The sequence below is a fragment of the Poecilia latipinna genome, unplaced genomic scaffold (genome assembly GCF_001443285.1).
Source record: "Poecilia latipinna isolate Pla-1442-1.1 unplaced genomic scaffold, P_latipinna-1.0 Scaffold1107, whole genome shotgun sequence".
NCBI lineage: Eukaryota > Metazoa > Chordata > Actinopteri > Cyprinodontiformes > Poeciliidae > Poecilia > Poecilia latipinna.
The window spans coordinates 123596-141700 of record NW_015113723.1 but is presented as its reverse complement, the minus strand read 5'-3'; the positions used below and the strand labels follow the sequence as shown (position 1 = coordinate 141700).

Sequence of the window (18105 nt, the reverse complement as noted above, 5' to 3'; positions counted from 1 at the left end):
CATGTAAAAACAACACAACGTTAATTTGTTCAGTCAGTGCAATCAGGAGTAAAACAGCCAATATAAAATAAATAAAAAAACATGACGTTACTCAGAGCACAAAGCGTAGAATTAGTTTGAGTAGATCTGCCCTTAAGGCTCGAGAACATTGTCACCCATATGCAGACTAGAATTCAATATCAGGACCAATATAAATATTAATATTGGATTGGTACATGTCTAGTTATGGGGCACGGTTGCAAATCATGAAAGTGTTCCCAAATACTCAGACAGATTGCCTCTATTCTGTGGACTGCAAACTGTCTGAGGATGGCTGAGATTGTGGAGCGTACTGATTGCCAATATTTCTCTTGACAAAGTCCTTCATTTCCCACAATCCAAATGGATATTAGCTAGTTTGAGGAGCTCGTTAGGCACCCAGCCCTGTTTCTTCTAAACCAGGGCAGCCACTGCTCACCTGTTAGTTTTGGACAGAGCAGCGTGTTCTTGTGACTGATTGTGCTGATTCGGTGTTGCATACAAAACAGTTCGCAGCAATTACTGTTTCCTGCACCATGTAAAGATTTACCTTTCTTTGGACTTGTCTGGTGGATGTCCATTTTGGGTGTGCATTGAGCCCCTTTCGAGAACCTGCAGACGTCCGAGGAGTGAAGGACACCCCAGTATGTTGGGGGCTACATGGAACTGCTATTCTTGTTCCACAACAACTTGTTGCTAGGTAACCAAAGAGTGAGTGAGCCAGTTGATGCCACCAACATTTTTTAGCTGGGCTGAGAGAGGCTGATATTGATCAGCGATAGATATTGCGATAGATATCGTTGTTGTTTTATAACCCAGCCATAGTTACTACATTAATTTTCACAGCTGTGCCAAATATGTGGTGCATACTACATCTCTCAATGGCAAAAGCTATGGAACACAGAATTCCATGTTTTAAAGCTCTGCTGCAAAAAGGTAGGGGTACAACTCCTTTCAGGGATCTTTATATCCCCAAAAAACACAAGGCAGATAATATTGTGACAGGATAATAAGAATGTTTGTTGACGAGTCTAAACAGTAAACATATTAATAAAAATAATTAAAAAACTTTTAAATGATAGTATAAGTGATGTACAGTGTGGTGAGTAATGTTAATTTTCAGCATGAACATAACAGGAAGTGCTTTTATTGTGATAGGCTGAAAGTGAATTTGTACTGAAACAGCTAGCTTAGCAGTGGGAGGATGTCAGAAGTTTAGTTTACACTGAAATGACCTGGTATAATACAGTTGGAAAGACATCTGCATGATCACGATCATCAGCATTATAATATTGTTATAAATCATTACCAATAATTGTTCTAATTTACTGGACTAGTAATTCAAGCTTTCACAGGAAAATATGCAGCTATCAGACTGCAGTCTGCGCCTCTCAGACCAGCTTGCTTTCACTCCAGATTACAGGAGATGAAGATTTTATTTAAGACTCAAGTCAAGTCTCCAGTCTTAAGAGCAGAATTATTTTAGTTTTTTAATCTGTTACTTAACTCATTCTAGAAACTAAACATGGGTACATAATGGTGCGATGTAATAATGAGGCATATGTTTGAACTTTTATTTTTTAAATTCAAGATGATATCTTGTACATCAATGTCAAACACAAACTATCACAACAAGAAACAGTTTCTGCGTTTCTGTTTGTGGGGTGAAGCTTTGAATGTGGAGCTCAAAGCAATGTCCAGCCATGAAATGGTTCAGATCCCAGCATACAAATATGGTTATAAATGAATAACAGACTAAAATTATCATCATTATTAGTGTAGCTGTCATTATTTCTATTACTCCATAGCGTTTGATTATTATTGCATGAGATATAAATGGTAAATATGTGAATGGTGTAAAAGAGCAACATGAATCATAACTTGCATGGGAAGCAGAATAAAGTAATTATATGATTAGTTAGGGGCAGAACATTGTTAGTTATACTTCAGCTCACCCCTTGAATATGTGTAAAAACTTAAAATGTATTTGTGTATGTATGTGTTTTTTTTATTTTCCATCTTTCTGTACAATACTGTTCAAATTTTTACATATTCAAAAAGAACTAACTAACTAAATAAATAAATAAGTTATCTGATTGGTTACATGTTGTGTTTTGCAACGCTTCATTCTAAAATACTTTATTTTTCAGGGAAAGTGAAATGTTGCTGTAACTCATCAATTCAAGATTCTTCAAAGAGTTACAGTAGATGATGATGGCTGTGGGCAGGAAAGATCTCCTGTAGCAGTCTGTATTGCTGCAGCTTTGAAAGAGACTCTGACTGCAGATGATAGTCTATTTTTTATTTTCAAATTAATGTTCATTTACTAAGCTGAAGGAGGGTAAGAAAAAATGATTTTATAATGTATAACCACTTTGATATTTTGACATGCCTCAGTCTCTTCTTGAATTTGAAATCCTTACTGGTCTTTGGTTCTGCTAATTAACTGCAGCTGTGAGAAACCAGGAGCAATGTTAGCTATCAGTTCCAGGAATCAAACAGCCCAGCTCAGCCTGCCGCCTGAGGCTGACCTCTCTTCTGCTGCTCATCAATCTAACACCCACGGAGTGATAGTTCCAGACCACTGAGGCTACAGTTCCCTGCAATGCTCAAATTAGACTAGCTCAGTTTTTTGCTGCATTTAAGGAGTCGCTTAACTCTACAGCACACATATTCTCCTATGAATCAAAAACTTTGTCTGGTATCAGTTACTCATTTCTGACCAAAACTGTGACTGCTGGCGATGCCTTGTCTCCGTGTTGCTGAAGACAACCATGAGGGCGGCTAACGGCCCTCCTGTAGTCGGGGTGTTAGCCGCTAAGACAGAGGGGCTGGAAGACTGGCAGCTCGCTCGACAGGGAACTGCACAAGAAATGTTTACACAGACGTGAGAAGTTTCGGATGAATAAATAATGCCCTGGATTAGGTGCTTCACTATTTTTAGTCCCTCTTAGCCAGTGATCACTCCCCATCCTTCTCCCCACTTTTTTCACTGTTATCCTAAAGCTCAACATGCTCTTGCTGCCATGGAAACGGCACCGTTGGTACAAAGACAGTTAAATAGTGGAGGAGGGGAGCCAACATTGGAAGAAGACTATTTTCTGTGGCATTTATATTGTTATTTCCTCAGCTTGCAGTGGAAGTCTTTCTTACACAGTCATTTTATGTCCGGGGAGAAAGAGGTCAGCAGGAAAACATAGGAGCAACACAGACAAACCTGATCGATTCGAGGAATTATGTCATGGTTATTTAAATCAGTTCAAAACATAACTGATGTAGAATCGATGATAAAAAGGCATGTAATGTATGCAGTGGACAAGTGAGAAATATAAGAAAAAAAGAAGACCGGAGGGTCCTGCATATGTATGGGAAGGTGAAGTTCAACTACGACATTAGTGACTAGTTAAAAAGGAAACGTAAAAATCTTTTTTTCTCTCTCTAGAGTGTGATGGAGGAACAGAGAGGCGAGTCTGATAATGAGAGGGAGAGATCACAGCCTTTTCTCCTCCTTTAATGTTTCAGAAGCCAGACTAACATCCACACCTCCTAGATTCTTTGGCTTTTGGGGGACAAATGCTCTCAGAGAGACATTTCAAGGTCTGCCGCCTCAAGATTGGCTCCAGACAACATAATCACCGCGATTATACGGCTCAACAGACGTTTGCAGGAGCTCAGTATTAACTAGACAAGAGTGATTTGGGACAACTCAACAGTAGATACACAAGGCATCTTCTTACAATACTGTACCTCAGTTTAAAAAGCAAAAGTTGTAATAAAAACAAATTGACACCCTCTACAGAGAACGCAAGTCGGTAACAGTTACTAAAGAAGTTGGCTGTTAATAAGCTTCTCAATGGGAAGTTGAGTGGAAGGAGAAAGTGTGGTAGAAATGGGAACCCGACCATGTATTCCATGCATGTGCTGCATAGTACATACATATACTTCTGAGTAGATTGACGGTTTTGTGCTGAAAACGTTGGGGTTTATCTCGGTATTCTGTAAGAATACAATGTGGATATCCCAGCATAAGTTTATAAAATATTTTTGTACTCAAGAATTGGAATGTAGTAACTGTTGACAAATATATTCCAACCACTGGAATATATTTGTCAACAATATATTCCAGTGGTTGGAATGTATTTCTAAAATTCTTTTAGGCAGAATATTACTGCCTAAAATTCTAATATTGTACAGCCGTAACAAATCTTTTTATGAAAAACTGAATGTTGGATTTTTATAGTTTTGAGTCAAAATCATCCAATCATCTCCATGTGTCAACATGAGAGACACAATTAATTAAATAGAAAGAGAGGAAGAGCAGGGCATTATGGGTAATTACAACCAAAACGAAAGTGTGGTCTTTTACCAAAGACAAAATAGAAATCCAACAACCGCTAAAATCTGATGCCAATCCATTTGTTTACATTTTATAAAGAAAGAAATTGCTCTTTTTGTGTTGTTTTCTTTTGTGGTTTTTGGTGCAGCACCCCCCAGGGCAGGAGGTGAACAGGTTTTTCAAAGGGTTTGGTTGCTTTGACACAGTGCGGTGAGAAAGAGAACCACAGCAGCTGGAAATGGAACAAAATGTAATTTTGTTACTGCAACAGGTCATTCAGAATTCCTGTTGCAAAACAAAACAAGTTCAAACTTCTAAAAATTAAGAAAGACAAGAATAGCACGCAAAGCTGCTAATTATTAATCCTAATAAGTTTTTCCTATTATTATTAACCCAATACCCCTCCATTAAAGCCTAAAAGCTAGCTGCCCCTCGCTGTAATGAGTTTAATATGCGATAATAACAACAAATCATTAAATGAGAAGAGGCACACAAACTGCCAAACGCCGTGAAATGCGAAGCAGATTGAGCAGCTTTTCATAAGGGTCAAATCCAAATAACAAAGCACTCAGCCGTTCACAGCAATTAGCACACTCAACAGAAAGCTGGAAAGAATGGCAAGTGAGCAGCACTGGCAGCGGCCCCAGCAAGAGGAGGACAGAACAGGACGGGACAAGCAGCAACACACGCTGTTAGAAGATGTATGGCTCTTTTTTTATAGCATCATGTTCTAAATGAGCTCAGGTTTTAAATGAGTTCACAGATACTGCTCCTGCCTGGTAAAGGTCAAATGGGAAAATTAGAGACCCGTCCTGACCCCACAGAATTCCCTGCTTCTGGGATATTGATTACTTAGTCTAATTAGAGAGAGGAAAAGCAAATATGGATGGTGGCCTTTAATACCAATCACTACCTGTTGAGTTTGATCAGTGTGTGGACCTTTGCAGCTATGTTTCATGGAAGGAAGACAAATAAGCCTCATTTGTTCCAGGAAGCTGCACTGATTTTGCAAAACGAGCTGTCTACACTGAATCTAAAACTTCTTCACAGGACTTCGGACTTTTACTCTGCGACATGGATAAAATCTAATCCTAAAATTCTTTGAATTGTATTTAGACCGACTGCTAATGAAGACACTAATGCCAAGAGAGCACTCTAAAAATGGATGTGAAACTTTGTATTGCATAATCTCTTCTTTTTAAACACATTTTTCAAGAATTTGGGAACTGAGACTACTAAGTGTTGCAGTTTTACACCAGTTGGTGTTCCTTTGTCAGCAAACATTGTGAGCAACGTATGGTCCTGTTATCTGTGACACAGACTACCCAGTGTCCTATTTCCCTAAAAGGGAACCACAGCTTATCTTCACTTAGATCTAGAATTGGTTTAACAAAAAGACATAACATATAATTCATAGGTATGTATTTTCTGTGAATATTTACAGCTACATGTAAGTTAAGCACATTTAAAAGCAACTTTAATGTAAGTGATTTGTTACTACATTTGCCGGTGTGTCTAAAAACATTTTTTACAATTTGAATTTAAGCATAAGGAAAGAAAATATATTTTGTGTGACATCAGCTCCTGTCGTGTCACTTATGACATGCTCCTGTTGCCTAGTGTGCATGCGTACTGGGATGAGGTTCCAGACTTCATCACTGCTTCTTTTCAAAAATATTTCACTCTTTTATTGCTTCAGAGCAGTGAAATTATTATTATCTGAATCAAGCATACAGACGAGTGGACTGTCCTCAGGTCAAGCTAGGTGGGCAGGGGGGGATATGGATTTAAAATGTTATTGTGATATTTTGTGGTACTATTGTCATAATGATTAAAAATTATAATTTAAAAAACTAGTACTTGATTTTTATGTAACTATGTGACTGCATGGCACAGGATTCATAGTGCCACAAACACAAATACTGCTCTGGAAAATCTCATTCCCATTTGAAACAGGCACGTTCAGGACACCACTCACTTAAAGAAGTGAGAGTGATATCACCAAACTGCACACTGTAACTGCATTTGATTATATTTTCAGATTTACTGATATTTGTTGAGGCTGCACAGTGGCGCAGTTGGTAGAGCTGTTGCCTTGCAGCAAGAAAGTTCCCGGCCCCGGTCTTTCTGCATGGAGTTTGCATGTTCTCCCTGTGCATGCGTGGGTTTTCTCCGGGTACTCCAGTTTCCTCCTACAGTCCAAAAACAGGTTAACTGGCCTCTCCGAATTGTCCCTAGGTGTGAGTGTGAGTGTGCATGGTTGTTTGTCCTGTGTCTCTGTGTTGCCCTGCGACAGACTGGTGACCTGTCCAGGGTGTACCCTGCCTCTCGCCTGGAACGTTAGCTGGAGATGGGCACCAGCAACCCTCCCAACCCCACTAAGGGACAAGGGTTTAAAGAAAATGGATGGATATTTGTTGATGATACTATAATACTGTCAGTTTTGTTTTTTATTTAATGTCATTAATTGAAATTTATTGAGACACCAATAAATCAAAATTCCTATCATGATGAAAAATTTTTTGTAATAAATTATAAATGATGCAATCAATGCATAGTAATAGTAATAGTAAAATCCACTATCAAAGCAGAGCTTACCTCAGGCAGTGCATCCTTATAAACCACTGAGACGGAGCAGCAGCACAAGTCACACAGGAAAATTTGTGACATTGTCATTTTTGAAGGACAATTTTTTAGCTACATTTTTTTTTTTTTTTACATGACAAATTCAAACTGACCTCAGAACAACTCTCCCTGAAGACATTAAGGTGTGTTTTATTTTACAGTAAGATCTAAACTGTGAAATTATAAAAACAGATTTCAGCTTCACTACACAAGAAACAGCCAAGAAACTTTCCCTTACAGGTAAGAGAGAGGTGACTCCTGTGTTTATGTGTGTATTAATTGAAGGATTATTATCACTGTCTAAACAGCTGGAGTCTGTTTTAGAGAGACATCAGCTCAACTTCACTCTCTGACCATTGTAGCATTAAATATAGCCGAAATAAAATCACAGATGTCTTTACATTATGCGAGTAACAACATTATGAACTGAGGTGTTAAAACATAATGGATAAATTCTGAATTCTAGTTCATATGACTGAACTGTGTCTGTAAATTAAATTGGTGTGAAGTAGGTAACACTAATCTCTTTAAACTCCATATAAAACAAAAAAGAAGGAGGAAAAAATGTTGAGTAATACATTTTTTAGATTCCTGAAGTCTTTTTTGAGCTGCTGGCAGAGAGCTCAGCCTTTGCTGTGTGCAGTGAATCAGCCAGGTTGCTTAACACACACTGAAAATCATAAAGGTTGAAATGATCAATCTTTCTGTAAACAGTTTGTTTTATGTGATGTACCCTCGTGTTTGAGGTCGCACAAAATACAGAAGCTAAACAAATAACAGTGCTGGATGTCAGCTCAGTGGAAAAATATAAAGGAAATATATAAAAATGAACAGTACTCCATTGTTCTTCATATCTGCCAATAACCATTTAGTCTGGAGCTTTCATTTCAAAATCCCTAAAAGACCAAGAAACAAAATGATAAAAGTCAGACCTTTCTGCTCACACAGGATGCTGAGACTTCAGTAAATGTTTGCTAAATTGTAACTTATTGTTTTAGTCAATAATCAATTTACAATTAAGTTAACATGACAAATAAAAGTGGAACTGGAATGAATGATCGCAGGGTAATGACAGGTCATGTTTTTTTAATAAACTGCTCTTCCTGACCACAGGTTGAGCGTTCTGACCTCAGTTAGCTTCATCTGTCAGCAGCAACACCTGTGAAGTGAATTGCTAATGCAGCGTACACGCTGATGATCCCACGTTCAGTCCAAGGTGACATCTCCTCCTCTCTTCCTGAACACATCTGCTATTAAAATGCAAGATAAAAATAAAACAAAATGTTGCAGCAATGCCTTTCAGTCCAAGCTACAATTATCAGCTTTCTTAGGATTCTTGTAGCAGTGGCAAGATCCTGAGCATAAATCTGCTGTATCCAATGCATGGATGACAACGGCAGCATAATATGCACCTCCGTCACATCAATATTTCAGGATGTAAGTTGTTTGTTTGGACAAGCGTGGCCAAGGCCGTCCTGTACCCCAGGCGTTCTGCGAAGTAGACAATGGTGTTGACAGAGATGCTGCTGCACGTGCCGCCCCGGCACGCTGGCCGCCACAAATGGGCCTCTGGCACACACCGACCACAATCAGGGCAAATGGGGTAATGGCTGACACACAGTTGATTCTGTGAGGGGACACACACAGACACACACACGCATGCACACACTCCCAGATTTCGTCAGCAGAAGAGTCAAGGTCTTGGGCTTAATTTATGAGTGTGTGATGTGGGATAAAACGAGAAATGCAAGAATGCTTCCTGAATTTGTTCCTCTCTGATGAAATGCATCTGAAGACATGAATAATAAATAAATCTCTGACATATTCTCTCTTTTATTACTGAGGTTTTTAGCAAACGGAAATGATCTTGGTGATTCCAGCTAACCAGAAACAAGAGAAGATTGGTCTGATTTAATTTCAGATAGGGAGGGGAAAACAGGTGTATGTAAACATCTGGTTTAAATTGTTAATAGTATTTTCTTTGTTGTTTATCTTTTTGATATAGCATTATCAGTTCTCCTGATCAGCTAACCCACTCAGTCGTTGGCTAGCCAGCAACAACCTGTTGAGTAACATGTGCAGTAGCAGTTTCAGGTTGCCCCCCAACATATTCAGGTGTACTTTAATACACGGAGGTCTGCATGTACTGGAGGCAGACTCAATGTGGACGTCTGCCAGATACGTCCCAAAGGTACAGTTTTACAACAACCAACGCATTCTCAGTGATGCACTGACTTGCACAGGAAACTACTTGACAGGAAACACTGTTCACATTGAAGTGTTTTATCTCTGTCCCGGTGCAGAATAAACAAGCTAGACACCAAACTAGCTCATCAAACTTGCTAGTATCCATTAGGATTGTGGGAAATGAAAAATTTCACAAGAAATGTAGGCAATTTGTATGCTTCAATATGAAATCTCAACTGCCTGCAGATTCTTCATGGTCCACAGAGTAGACACAATATGCCTGAGTGTGTAGGAGCAGCTTCATGTTTTGCCCCATCACTGCTTCAAAGTGAAGAAAGAACAGGGTGGAGTGGAAGGAAAAAATGGGTACAACAACTTAAGAAGAAATTGTGGATAAAGGAGGAACAGTCATGTTACCAGTTTGGTATTTTTAATATTTAAAGCAAAAAACAAATCAATGATTTTCAATATAGACTGTCATGAAATACTTTTGTTTTCAGCCATATCACCCAGCTCTAGTAAGCACCACCCCACCAACCACATACCCTCAAAAAGCACTCTTCTTTTTGCAACTGTGCCATATTTACACTAACAAGGAATAAGGGTAAAATTATTTGAATTTCTAACAGATGATGTCCAACAGTTTTCAAAGAGCCGCAGCGGTTTACCTCGAATAAACCCCTTTAGCTTGATAATGCCTGCTACAATGCAGTTTGAACAGCAAGTGCCCCTCTTCCAAACTCTCCACCTGCCAATCAGCAGAATGAGTCCTTTACATGGTGGAACAACAAACTATTGCCTTTGTCAACCTCCTGCACCCCCCCAAAAAAACAACTCTCGTCACCTACTATTCCTTTCCATCAGTTTATGGAAGCTGGCAGCAGAATTGTCGAATTTGACAAACTCCAATCTTTTCACATGGAGTGCGGTAGAGGGGTCCGGCAGCCTATTGTGTCACAAAGGAACCACACTGTCTGTCGTCAAGTTGAGCTGCTGGGAAAACGGGCATGGAAAGGTCAGGGTCAGAACAGTCTAACACAATTTCTTAGAGGAAAAAGGTGTCCTCTGTTGCTATTATTGTCCTCCCCTGCATCTCTGTGTAACACACATTCTGTCTTTCATGCCTCTCAGAGCCAGGTGGGGAAAGGATGGACTGGCACATTTTAATGGCGGAAAGATAAAAGCAGCTGTAGCCAAATGGCAGCCAGCAAAAAAAGGTCACAATGAAAGGGCAATGGGCTTTACAGAAGCAGAAGCTTTGGTCTACATTCTTATAAGTCACTCATCAATATGGTCAAATAACAAAAAAATGAGCATTTAAAGCTCAGATTAGACTGTTTTCTTCATCAAAATAGCAAAAGTACCATGAATTCATTTCAGGTCATTGTTGCACAATTCTAAATAAAAATGCCTTAGTCTTCTCTGTTTCAGTTCTGACTTGTAATTAAAAGCTCACTTTTACTACCTTCAGAAGTGATTTGATGATAATAATGCATGCAATCTAAAAAAATTAACATGTTAATAATACATTACAGATTAACCACTTTCAATATTTTGACCTACATAGTTCAAAGCAGCTCGGGACACGGTCTTGTACTGCGGTCAAGAATGCAGCATCACAAATGGGGGTGAAAAAACGAGCAAGAGTCAGGCTGGTGAGCTCAGTGTCAAATTTTACTTTGAAAAACACAGCGATGGATGTTTGGATAAAACCAAGAAGGTATGTAGTCTATTGCAATGATGATCCTTCCACCAAAGCACATATAATTCAGATTTTTAAATTTGAAACAAAATGACTTATTTTAAGCCTTCTTGAATATGAAAATCTGGAAAACAGGTGAGATGTTTTGCTTGAGATAATAACATATTTTCTTAAACATTGTTTTAAATGTTTATTTTTTTACATTTCAAGCTTACAAAATTAAGCATTGTAATTAATTATCAATAATCACAGCACTGGGGTGTGATTAGTACTAAGATGTGCGTCTATATCTATATGTACAGATATACGCATATTATGGGTGTGCAGTAATACTGTAATAACGGTGGATTGATCAAATCAAATTTTATTTATGTAGCACCTTTCAGCAAGAAGGCATTTCACAGTGCTTTACATGATTAAAAACACAAAAATACAAAGTCAGAGAACACACATTACATTTTGCACATCAGATTCTTGATTAATTTTTCATGATTTGGTTTCAAAAGCAACTTTAGACAGCTGGGGCTTTAGTGTAGATTCAAAGGAACTCAGTGTTTCAGCTGTTTTGCAGTTTTCTGGAAGTCTGTTCCAGATTTGTGGTGCATAGAAGCTGAATGCTGCTTCTCTGGTGCTCATGCAGAGCAGAACCAAACCCAGACGACCTGAGGGGTCTGGAAGGTTGACAACAGCAGATCTTTAATGTATTGTGGTGCTAAACCAATCAGTGATTTATAAACTAATAGTATTTTAAAGTCTATCCTCTGAGCTACAGGGAGCCAGTGTAGGGACTTTAAAACTGGTGTTATGTGCTCTTTCTTCCTGTTTTTAGTGGGAACGTGAGCAGCAGCATTCTGGATCAGCTGCAGCTGGAGGATTGATTTTTTAGTCAGACCTGCTAAGATGCTGTTGCAGTAATCAATATGACTGTAGATAAATGCATGGATGAGTTTCTCTAGATCTTGCTGAGGTGTTAGTCCTCTAATCCTGGAGATGTTCTTCAGGTGATAAAAGGCTGACTTTGGATCTTTAGATAATGGTGAACAAATTAACATTCCTTAATCAAATGATGACATCATTTAACTGAGCCTGACCTGTGCAGCGCGAGGCAATGTGTGGTGATGCTTCCTATAGCTGTTTGCCAACAGCCATTAAAACAAAGGAGAAGCTGGTCAGCTTCTCCACAGTCTCAACACAGGATATATAAACTGATCAGCCACCGTGAAAAAACTTTCTGACGTCTTCCCAAAAAGTAAATAAATAACTAGAAGCTTAGAGCAAAGTTCAGGACCACCAAGATGGAGGAAACAGCAGAACAAGCTTTTACTTTATGTGTGGTTTTTATGTAACTTATGTATTGTGACATTGGTGTTGAGCATTTTTTAAAATGATTTCCTTGTATATTAAAACAAGATCCTTAGTTTTGATAATGTTTGTTAGTTTTGATAACATAATGTTTGAGATCTTAAGAAAACATGAGGCTGAATCACGTTTTAGCATATTGTAAAACTAATGTCCTGCTGAACCGCAGCAGTATGTTTTATTTGTGTCTTTAAGTATTTTTATTTACACTCGGTAGTCAGTAGCTGATTTCAGACTGTTGTTGTTGGCCAGAATTAGTTTTCATTTATATTTATTTATCTGTTCTATATTTGTCTTTGACGCATTAAAGTCACGCTTCCAAATACTGAATTAGCATTAACAGTCGTCTCGTTCGCCTCTGCACTTCGCAGTGGAGGATGGTTGTTTACAGCCAGGCAGTTTCCGCTTTTACCAGAAGTAAGCTTCACCTGTAAGCTTCTTATAAGACGTATGGTATATTACATACGTCACAGCCAAACTTTAGTAATTGGTTAAAATTTTAAATTTCAACAGAGGCCACGCCTCCAGAATGCAATCGCTTCTCAATAGCTGAGGGTCCAGACCCTCTGGATGAAGCAGAGTGTAGAACAAGGCTAGTAACTCAGTAACCCCACTATGTGTTTATGACAACACAAAGATATGAAAATATCACCATAAACAAAGCCATATGAAATATCCCTCATAACTACTGTATGAAAAGTGAATTAGCTATAAACAAATCTCAATGATTTCCCCACACGTCACAATGATCAACAGTTTGTATCAGTCTCTGACGTCAGAGACTGATACAAACTGTTGTAGTTAACCTATATCTATAGTATGTCGTGCTCAGATATGAAGAACTATTTATACACTTTATCTGGTTTTCTTTGCTCCATAATGAGAAACTGTCAGATAGCGGTTGAAGATAAGCTGCTAAACCAGAACAAAAGTCTAACAGGACAGAACTACATCTACAGATAGGGCACTGACAACAGCAGCGACGTTTGGCCTTTGTACATAGTGACAGTATGAGAGGGATTGGTGAGGTGCTGGGTGAAAAACAGCTGAGCAACCACTCTCTGGCTAGTGCTGGTGGGGAGGTTCATGCCAGGCGAGGCCATGGTTCTGTCAGTCCTCATCTGTGGTAACGCGTGGTGACATGTGGTCTGATTTCTCAGTAAGAGCAGGATGCAGAGTGAGAGGAAGCCTCATGATTCACCCAGAGTGACAGCAGACAGGGGGCTGTGTGGCCGACACGGCTCCCATCTGTAAAACCAAATATTAACCTGGACCTGGATGGGACCATAAACCTGACTGACCATAAACATTTATATCCATCACTTCTTCCCTGTTTCTGTGGTTCTCTGTGTGCCAGCCAGCTTTGCTTCTATTTACATCATCATTTACAACAGCTTGTTTGTTCATTCACAGATATGGAAAAGTATTTGGAGCACGTTTTTTTCTTCTTTTTTTTTTGCTTTTATGTTGTCTTCAATCTTTAATCATTTAGGAAGCACCTGAAGATGGTCTATTTCTTTAAAAATATATATTGTATTCTTAATATTTATGTTTAATTTAATCATAAAAAAGAGCTATACAATCAAAAATGCAGAGGATCCCAGCATCCACAGAGGTGAGAAACCAAAGAAGTGCTCAAACAGTTACAGTGCAAGAAATCCTTTAAAAACCAAGATTAAATATAAAAAAACAAGATGTTTTTCCCATGAGTGAAAAGAGTCAGAAAATGGAAACAGTATGTTATGTGAATATTCAAGAATTACTGACTTAAACCAATCTCCTATAGCATGCTAAAAAGTTCTATGTATGTTTGTTTTGTCTTATTTCAAGTGTATTAAGGGTGCCTTCACACCAGCCCTGTATAATCCACTTTAATTGAACCCTAGTTCATCTATCTAAAAAGTCTGGTTCATTTAGGGAGGAGTGAATGCACAATTGAATTCTGATTCTGGGTAAATACAACCAAAACAACCGCGCTAGTCCAGCACTGGAGGGAGAAATGGTTCTTGGTCTTTTACCAAAGATAAAAAGAACAATCCTACAACCACTAAAATCTGATGCCACTCCATTTTTGTTTCTATTTGGTGAGGAGGGAAGTTGCGCTCAGTGTCTTCCTCAGAGGTTTTCATGTCTTTTTCTTCAATGGTTCTTGGTGTAGCGCCACCACAGGCGAGGAGGTTTGTTTGTTTGTTTGTTTGACACAGTGCAGTGTGAAAAAGAACAAATGTTGCAATTTTGGTCCCCAATTGAACCAAGTCTACCTGAGGTGGGAAAAACACCCTGGTTCACTTTACTTACTTACATAGACATTACATTTTTTCATATTAGTGTATTTATTTATGCTTGAACAATAAACAAGTCTCCAAACACTAGGTGACATTAGTATTCAAGCTAGTCAATTAGCTGCCTGTTCAACCCAGTAGAAGTAGCGTACAAGGTCAGGTACACTGGTGGATAGAGCTGACGGAGGAAGAGATGGAAAAATTTGAAAAGAAATGTGGTGAAAAGTGTTTTTTATTTTATTTTATCAAAATAACAAAGTGAGCTACAACAACGTAAAATTGACATTTTTTGTTAAGACCTTTTTGCCACCTGTTTACGTGACTCAAAGATAATTCCTGATTCAACAAGGGAGGTGATTACTTATTTGTCATACTTGCTTGGATTAGCATTTTCCCCTTAATAAATTAAATCATAATTGAACACTGCATTTTACATTTACTCTGAATATCTTTGATATAAAAAAATAGTTTGGCAAAGAAAGCAAAAACTGGAGAAATTTTCAAGGCTGATCAAGGTAAAGCTTTGACCTGCTGCTATAAGTTGCAACCAACTACAATTTAGACGTACAAGAATACATGAAAGGAGACCAACACTAAAGAGCAGACAGAAGCAGATCTGCTGAATCTGCAGGTTTATTCCTGAAGTAGAAAAACATTTTCAGGAAGCTTAAAGTCTCGGAACACTTGCAACTCACTGTCTGTCCTTTGACGTATTGTTGGCATCATGTGTTCCTGAATGTGAATTTTGAACTTTAAATGGGTGTGTCTAATTTTACATCCATAAATCAGAATTATGACCACTGACAGAATAATACTGCTTATGTTCCAACCTCATGATATCTCTGTATTGGGTCAAGGACAAATCCAGATGCTCTTTGCCCAAAGCAATCACTGACAGCAAGATTAGCTTGAAGAAGACACTGGGACCAGAGCAGACCATTGTCTTATTGTCAGACAATTAAAAAAATTAATCTACATTGCATAACTCAGGATTTAATGTTGAGTACAAACTGTCCTTACTGGTATACAAATATTTCTTTTTGAAACATTGAGAGATATTATCTCAAGCACTCCACACCAAAATAATGCAAGAATATCAGTAATAGCCCCTAATATTTCATAACATATAAAGAAGAAAGCCCTGGGGGAACTGTGAAGGGAGATGAGAATTTATCCTAAAACAGATGTTGTGAGACACTTGTTAGCATAACTTCAATTTTAACAAAACTTCCATTTTAGTATATATTTAGTTATGGCCTTTTGCTGTTGTGTTGTAGCTTTTGCATTTTGTTGACCCTTCTGGGCTACCATAAGAACTGTGATGCTTCTAAAATCCAGTTTAATTTCTCTTATGAAACTGAATTTCATAAGAGATGTGAAATCTCTTATGATTTCATAAGAAATCATAAACTTCCGTGGAAGTTTAAATGGCAGAATTTAAACTTCCGCCATTTGTGATAGTGGAAGTTTGAATTTAGCAAGTATTAATCAGCAGGCAAAAGGCAACTAAACATTGCCACTGAATTAAGACTATAAATAAAGACTGGTGTTTATTTTTGTTTTGTTTTATTTTTGACATTCACCCTTAAACAGAAAGAATCATTTAAACCCTCATAGCACAAAATTAAAGCAACTGCCCTGGAGCTAAAATGAATATGAAGAGACCAACCCTGAGTTCGTTTCTCTACACCTCGCATTGCACAACTCATGATCTGCTAAGCAGCTCAGACGAGGAGACAAGACAAAGGCAGACAGCCTGACTGGGTGTAAAATTCGGAGGGGAATATTTTTAGCTCCACATTCACCAAAGCAGAAAGATTCAGGCTTGTTTGAGGCTCTTTGCAGGGAGCAGGCATGCTGAGCCAGGGATGTGGACATGAAGACAAACGAGGTTATGACCTGATATGAAAGCGGTCAGTTTGACTCAACATGGTGCAAGTTGTAAATGACTTCCCAGATGCAACAATTTTACATGAAATATATATAAAAATACAAAAACTGAATACGGGCATTTTTTTCTTTTTCAGTGTGTGATGAAGGTCACAGTCAGCATACATTTAAATAAACCAAAGCAGATAATCCTACTGCCCCAGGGCTCACTGCTGGGCGCCGGGTGGCATTTTAATGAGAGCAGCTGATGCACACAGTAGCAGCTTATACGAAGGTGACAGGTTAGCCGCTAGAGTTCACATTTCAATACACACCTACAACTAATAACTGCGGACATGTTGACCAAATAAGAAGTTCTTGTTAAAGCTTCTCTTATTGGTTAGTTTTAAATGAAGACGATACTTTCTGTGAAGGTACGTCGCTTTACTGACTCCTCGGTAAAGCGGCTCTGTCATTTAATGCAGCAGCAGCTGGGTCTCTGGCTGAGACCAGCTTGTCCTACCTGTGGAGCAGAACAGGTGACCGCGTATACGTGCGCGAGACAGAAACACTCACCAATGAAGTGCGCTTTGCAGAAGGAAAAACAAAGCAGTCCGAAGTTGGAATTAACCGACTGCCACCATCTTCAGCATGCAAGATAGAGAGAGGGGGCGATGAGAAAGTGCGCCGTGTCAACGAGTCCGGCCGGTACGGCACATCACCGCGGCTCAAAGCCTTCTCCGATGGGCCTGCGCGCGCTAGAAGAGGCGGCGGAGACTGCCCGACTGACGCTCGAGCGCTCAGCCGCGCGCTTAGCAACGGAGAAGAGCTTGAAGATGAGCGCGCTCAACGCGCGGACACGAGGAGGAGGAGTCTTCAAAATAAAAGCAAATTGAAAAAATGAATTGTTCTAATGGATGACAGGATCATCATAAAGTTTTTTCAGTGACTCAAATAAAAAGAAACTCGTTTAATATACAAATTCTATGCAAACAGAATTCTATATTACATAGCTATTTATTTCTGTTCATTTTAATTATCATGTTGTAGCTAAGTGGAAACAAATTTTATTTTTCCTTAAAAACTAAAATATAAAATTTCAGCAAATCAGTAGGTTTAGTCTGAATAGCATGATCATGTTCTTAACAGTATGTACTAAATATTTGGTCGGGGTTCCTATGACGGGTTTTAGGTTCCCTTAGAATACTGTGGGGGTTTAGATCAGGCCAGATTATGGACCCTTGATTGGTTGCATAGTTCTCGGTGTGAGAACAGCCATGGTCGGAACGGACGCGTTATTTACCCTCTGTCCCCTGCACTTTTTTCAACCGTTACAACTGCTTGATTCAATGATATGTGGTAACAAGTTTTTCCGAGCCGTGTTTAAATGCACCATGAGTGTGCACGTGCAATACTAGGAATTTTTTGCTATTGATTAAATATCAAGTAATTACAGAGCTAGTGTCGCTGATACAAATACCGATATTATTGGGGGTGGGGGGAGGGGGGTTATTGTCATTATCATTGGATAATTTGGTGATTCCACTTCACTTCACTTATAATGATCATGATGAAATGCAGATAAATGATTTCAGGCAAACCTCACATGTTTTAACTAAAACAATGGGGACAACTAGAGCAGAATAGAAATAACATAATCCCTTTATTATAATCAGTGGTGGGAAGTAACGAAGTACAAGTACTTCGTTACTGTACTTAAGTACAGT

General features: G+C 38.7%; 1 protein-coding gene and 1 long non-coding RNA gene across 3 annotated transcripts in view; one reads left to right on the top strand and one right to left on the bottom strand.

Annotated features, from left to right (window-relative positions):
• Nucleotides 1-17188, bottom strand: part of pkib (protein kinase (cAMP-dependent, catalytic) inhibitor beta) — a 28495-nt gene extending 11307 nt beyond the window's left edge. The window contains exon 1 of one of the 2 annotated variants that reach the window (XM_015052389.1): nucleotides 16955-17188. Coding sequence is in view for 1 of the 2 variants with exons in the window: in XM_015052388.1 (XP_014907874.1) it covers nucleotides 569-612 (44 nt within the window). In the remaining variant the exon portion in view is untranslated. Of the gene's footprint in view, nucleotides 1-568; nucleotides 701-16954 lie in introns of those variants that run through there. The other variant, XM_015052388.1, reaches the window with a different exon arrangement.
• Nucleotides 7207-18105, top strand: part of LOC106959668 (uncharacterized) — a 23890-nt gene continuing 12991 nt past the window's right edge. The window contains exons 1-2 of the long non-coding RNA XR_001427409.1: nucleotides 7207-7219; nucleotides 11536-11546. This is a non-coding gene — a long non-coding RNA (uncharacterized LOC106959668). The remainder of the gene's footprint in view (nucleotides 7220-11535; nucleotides 11547-18105) is intronic.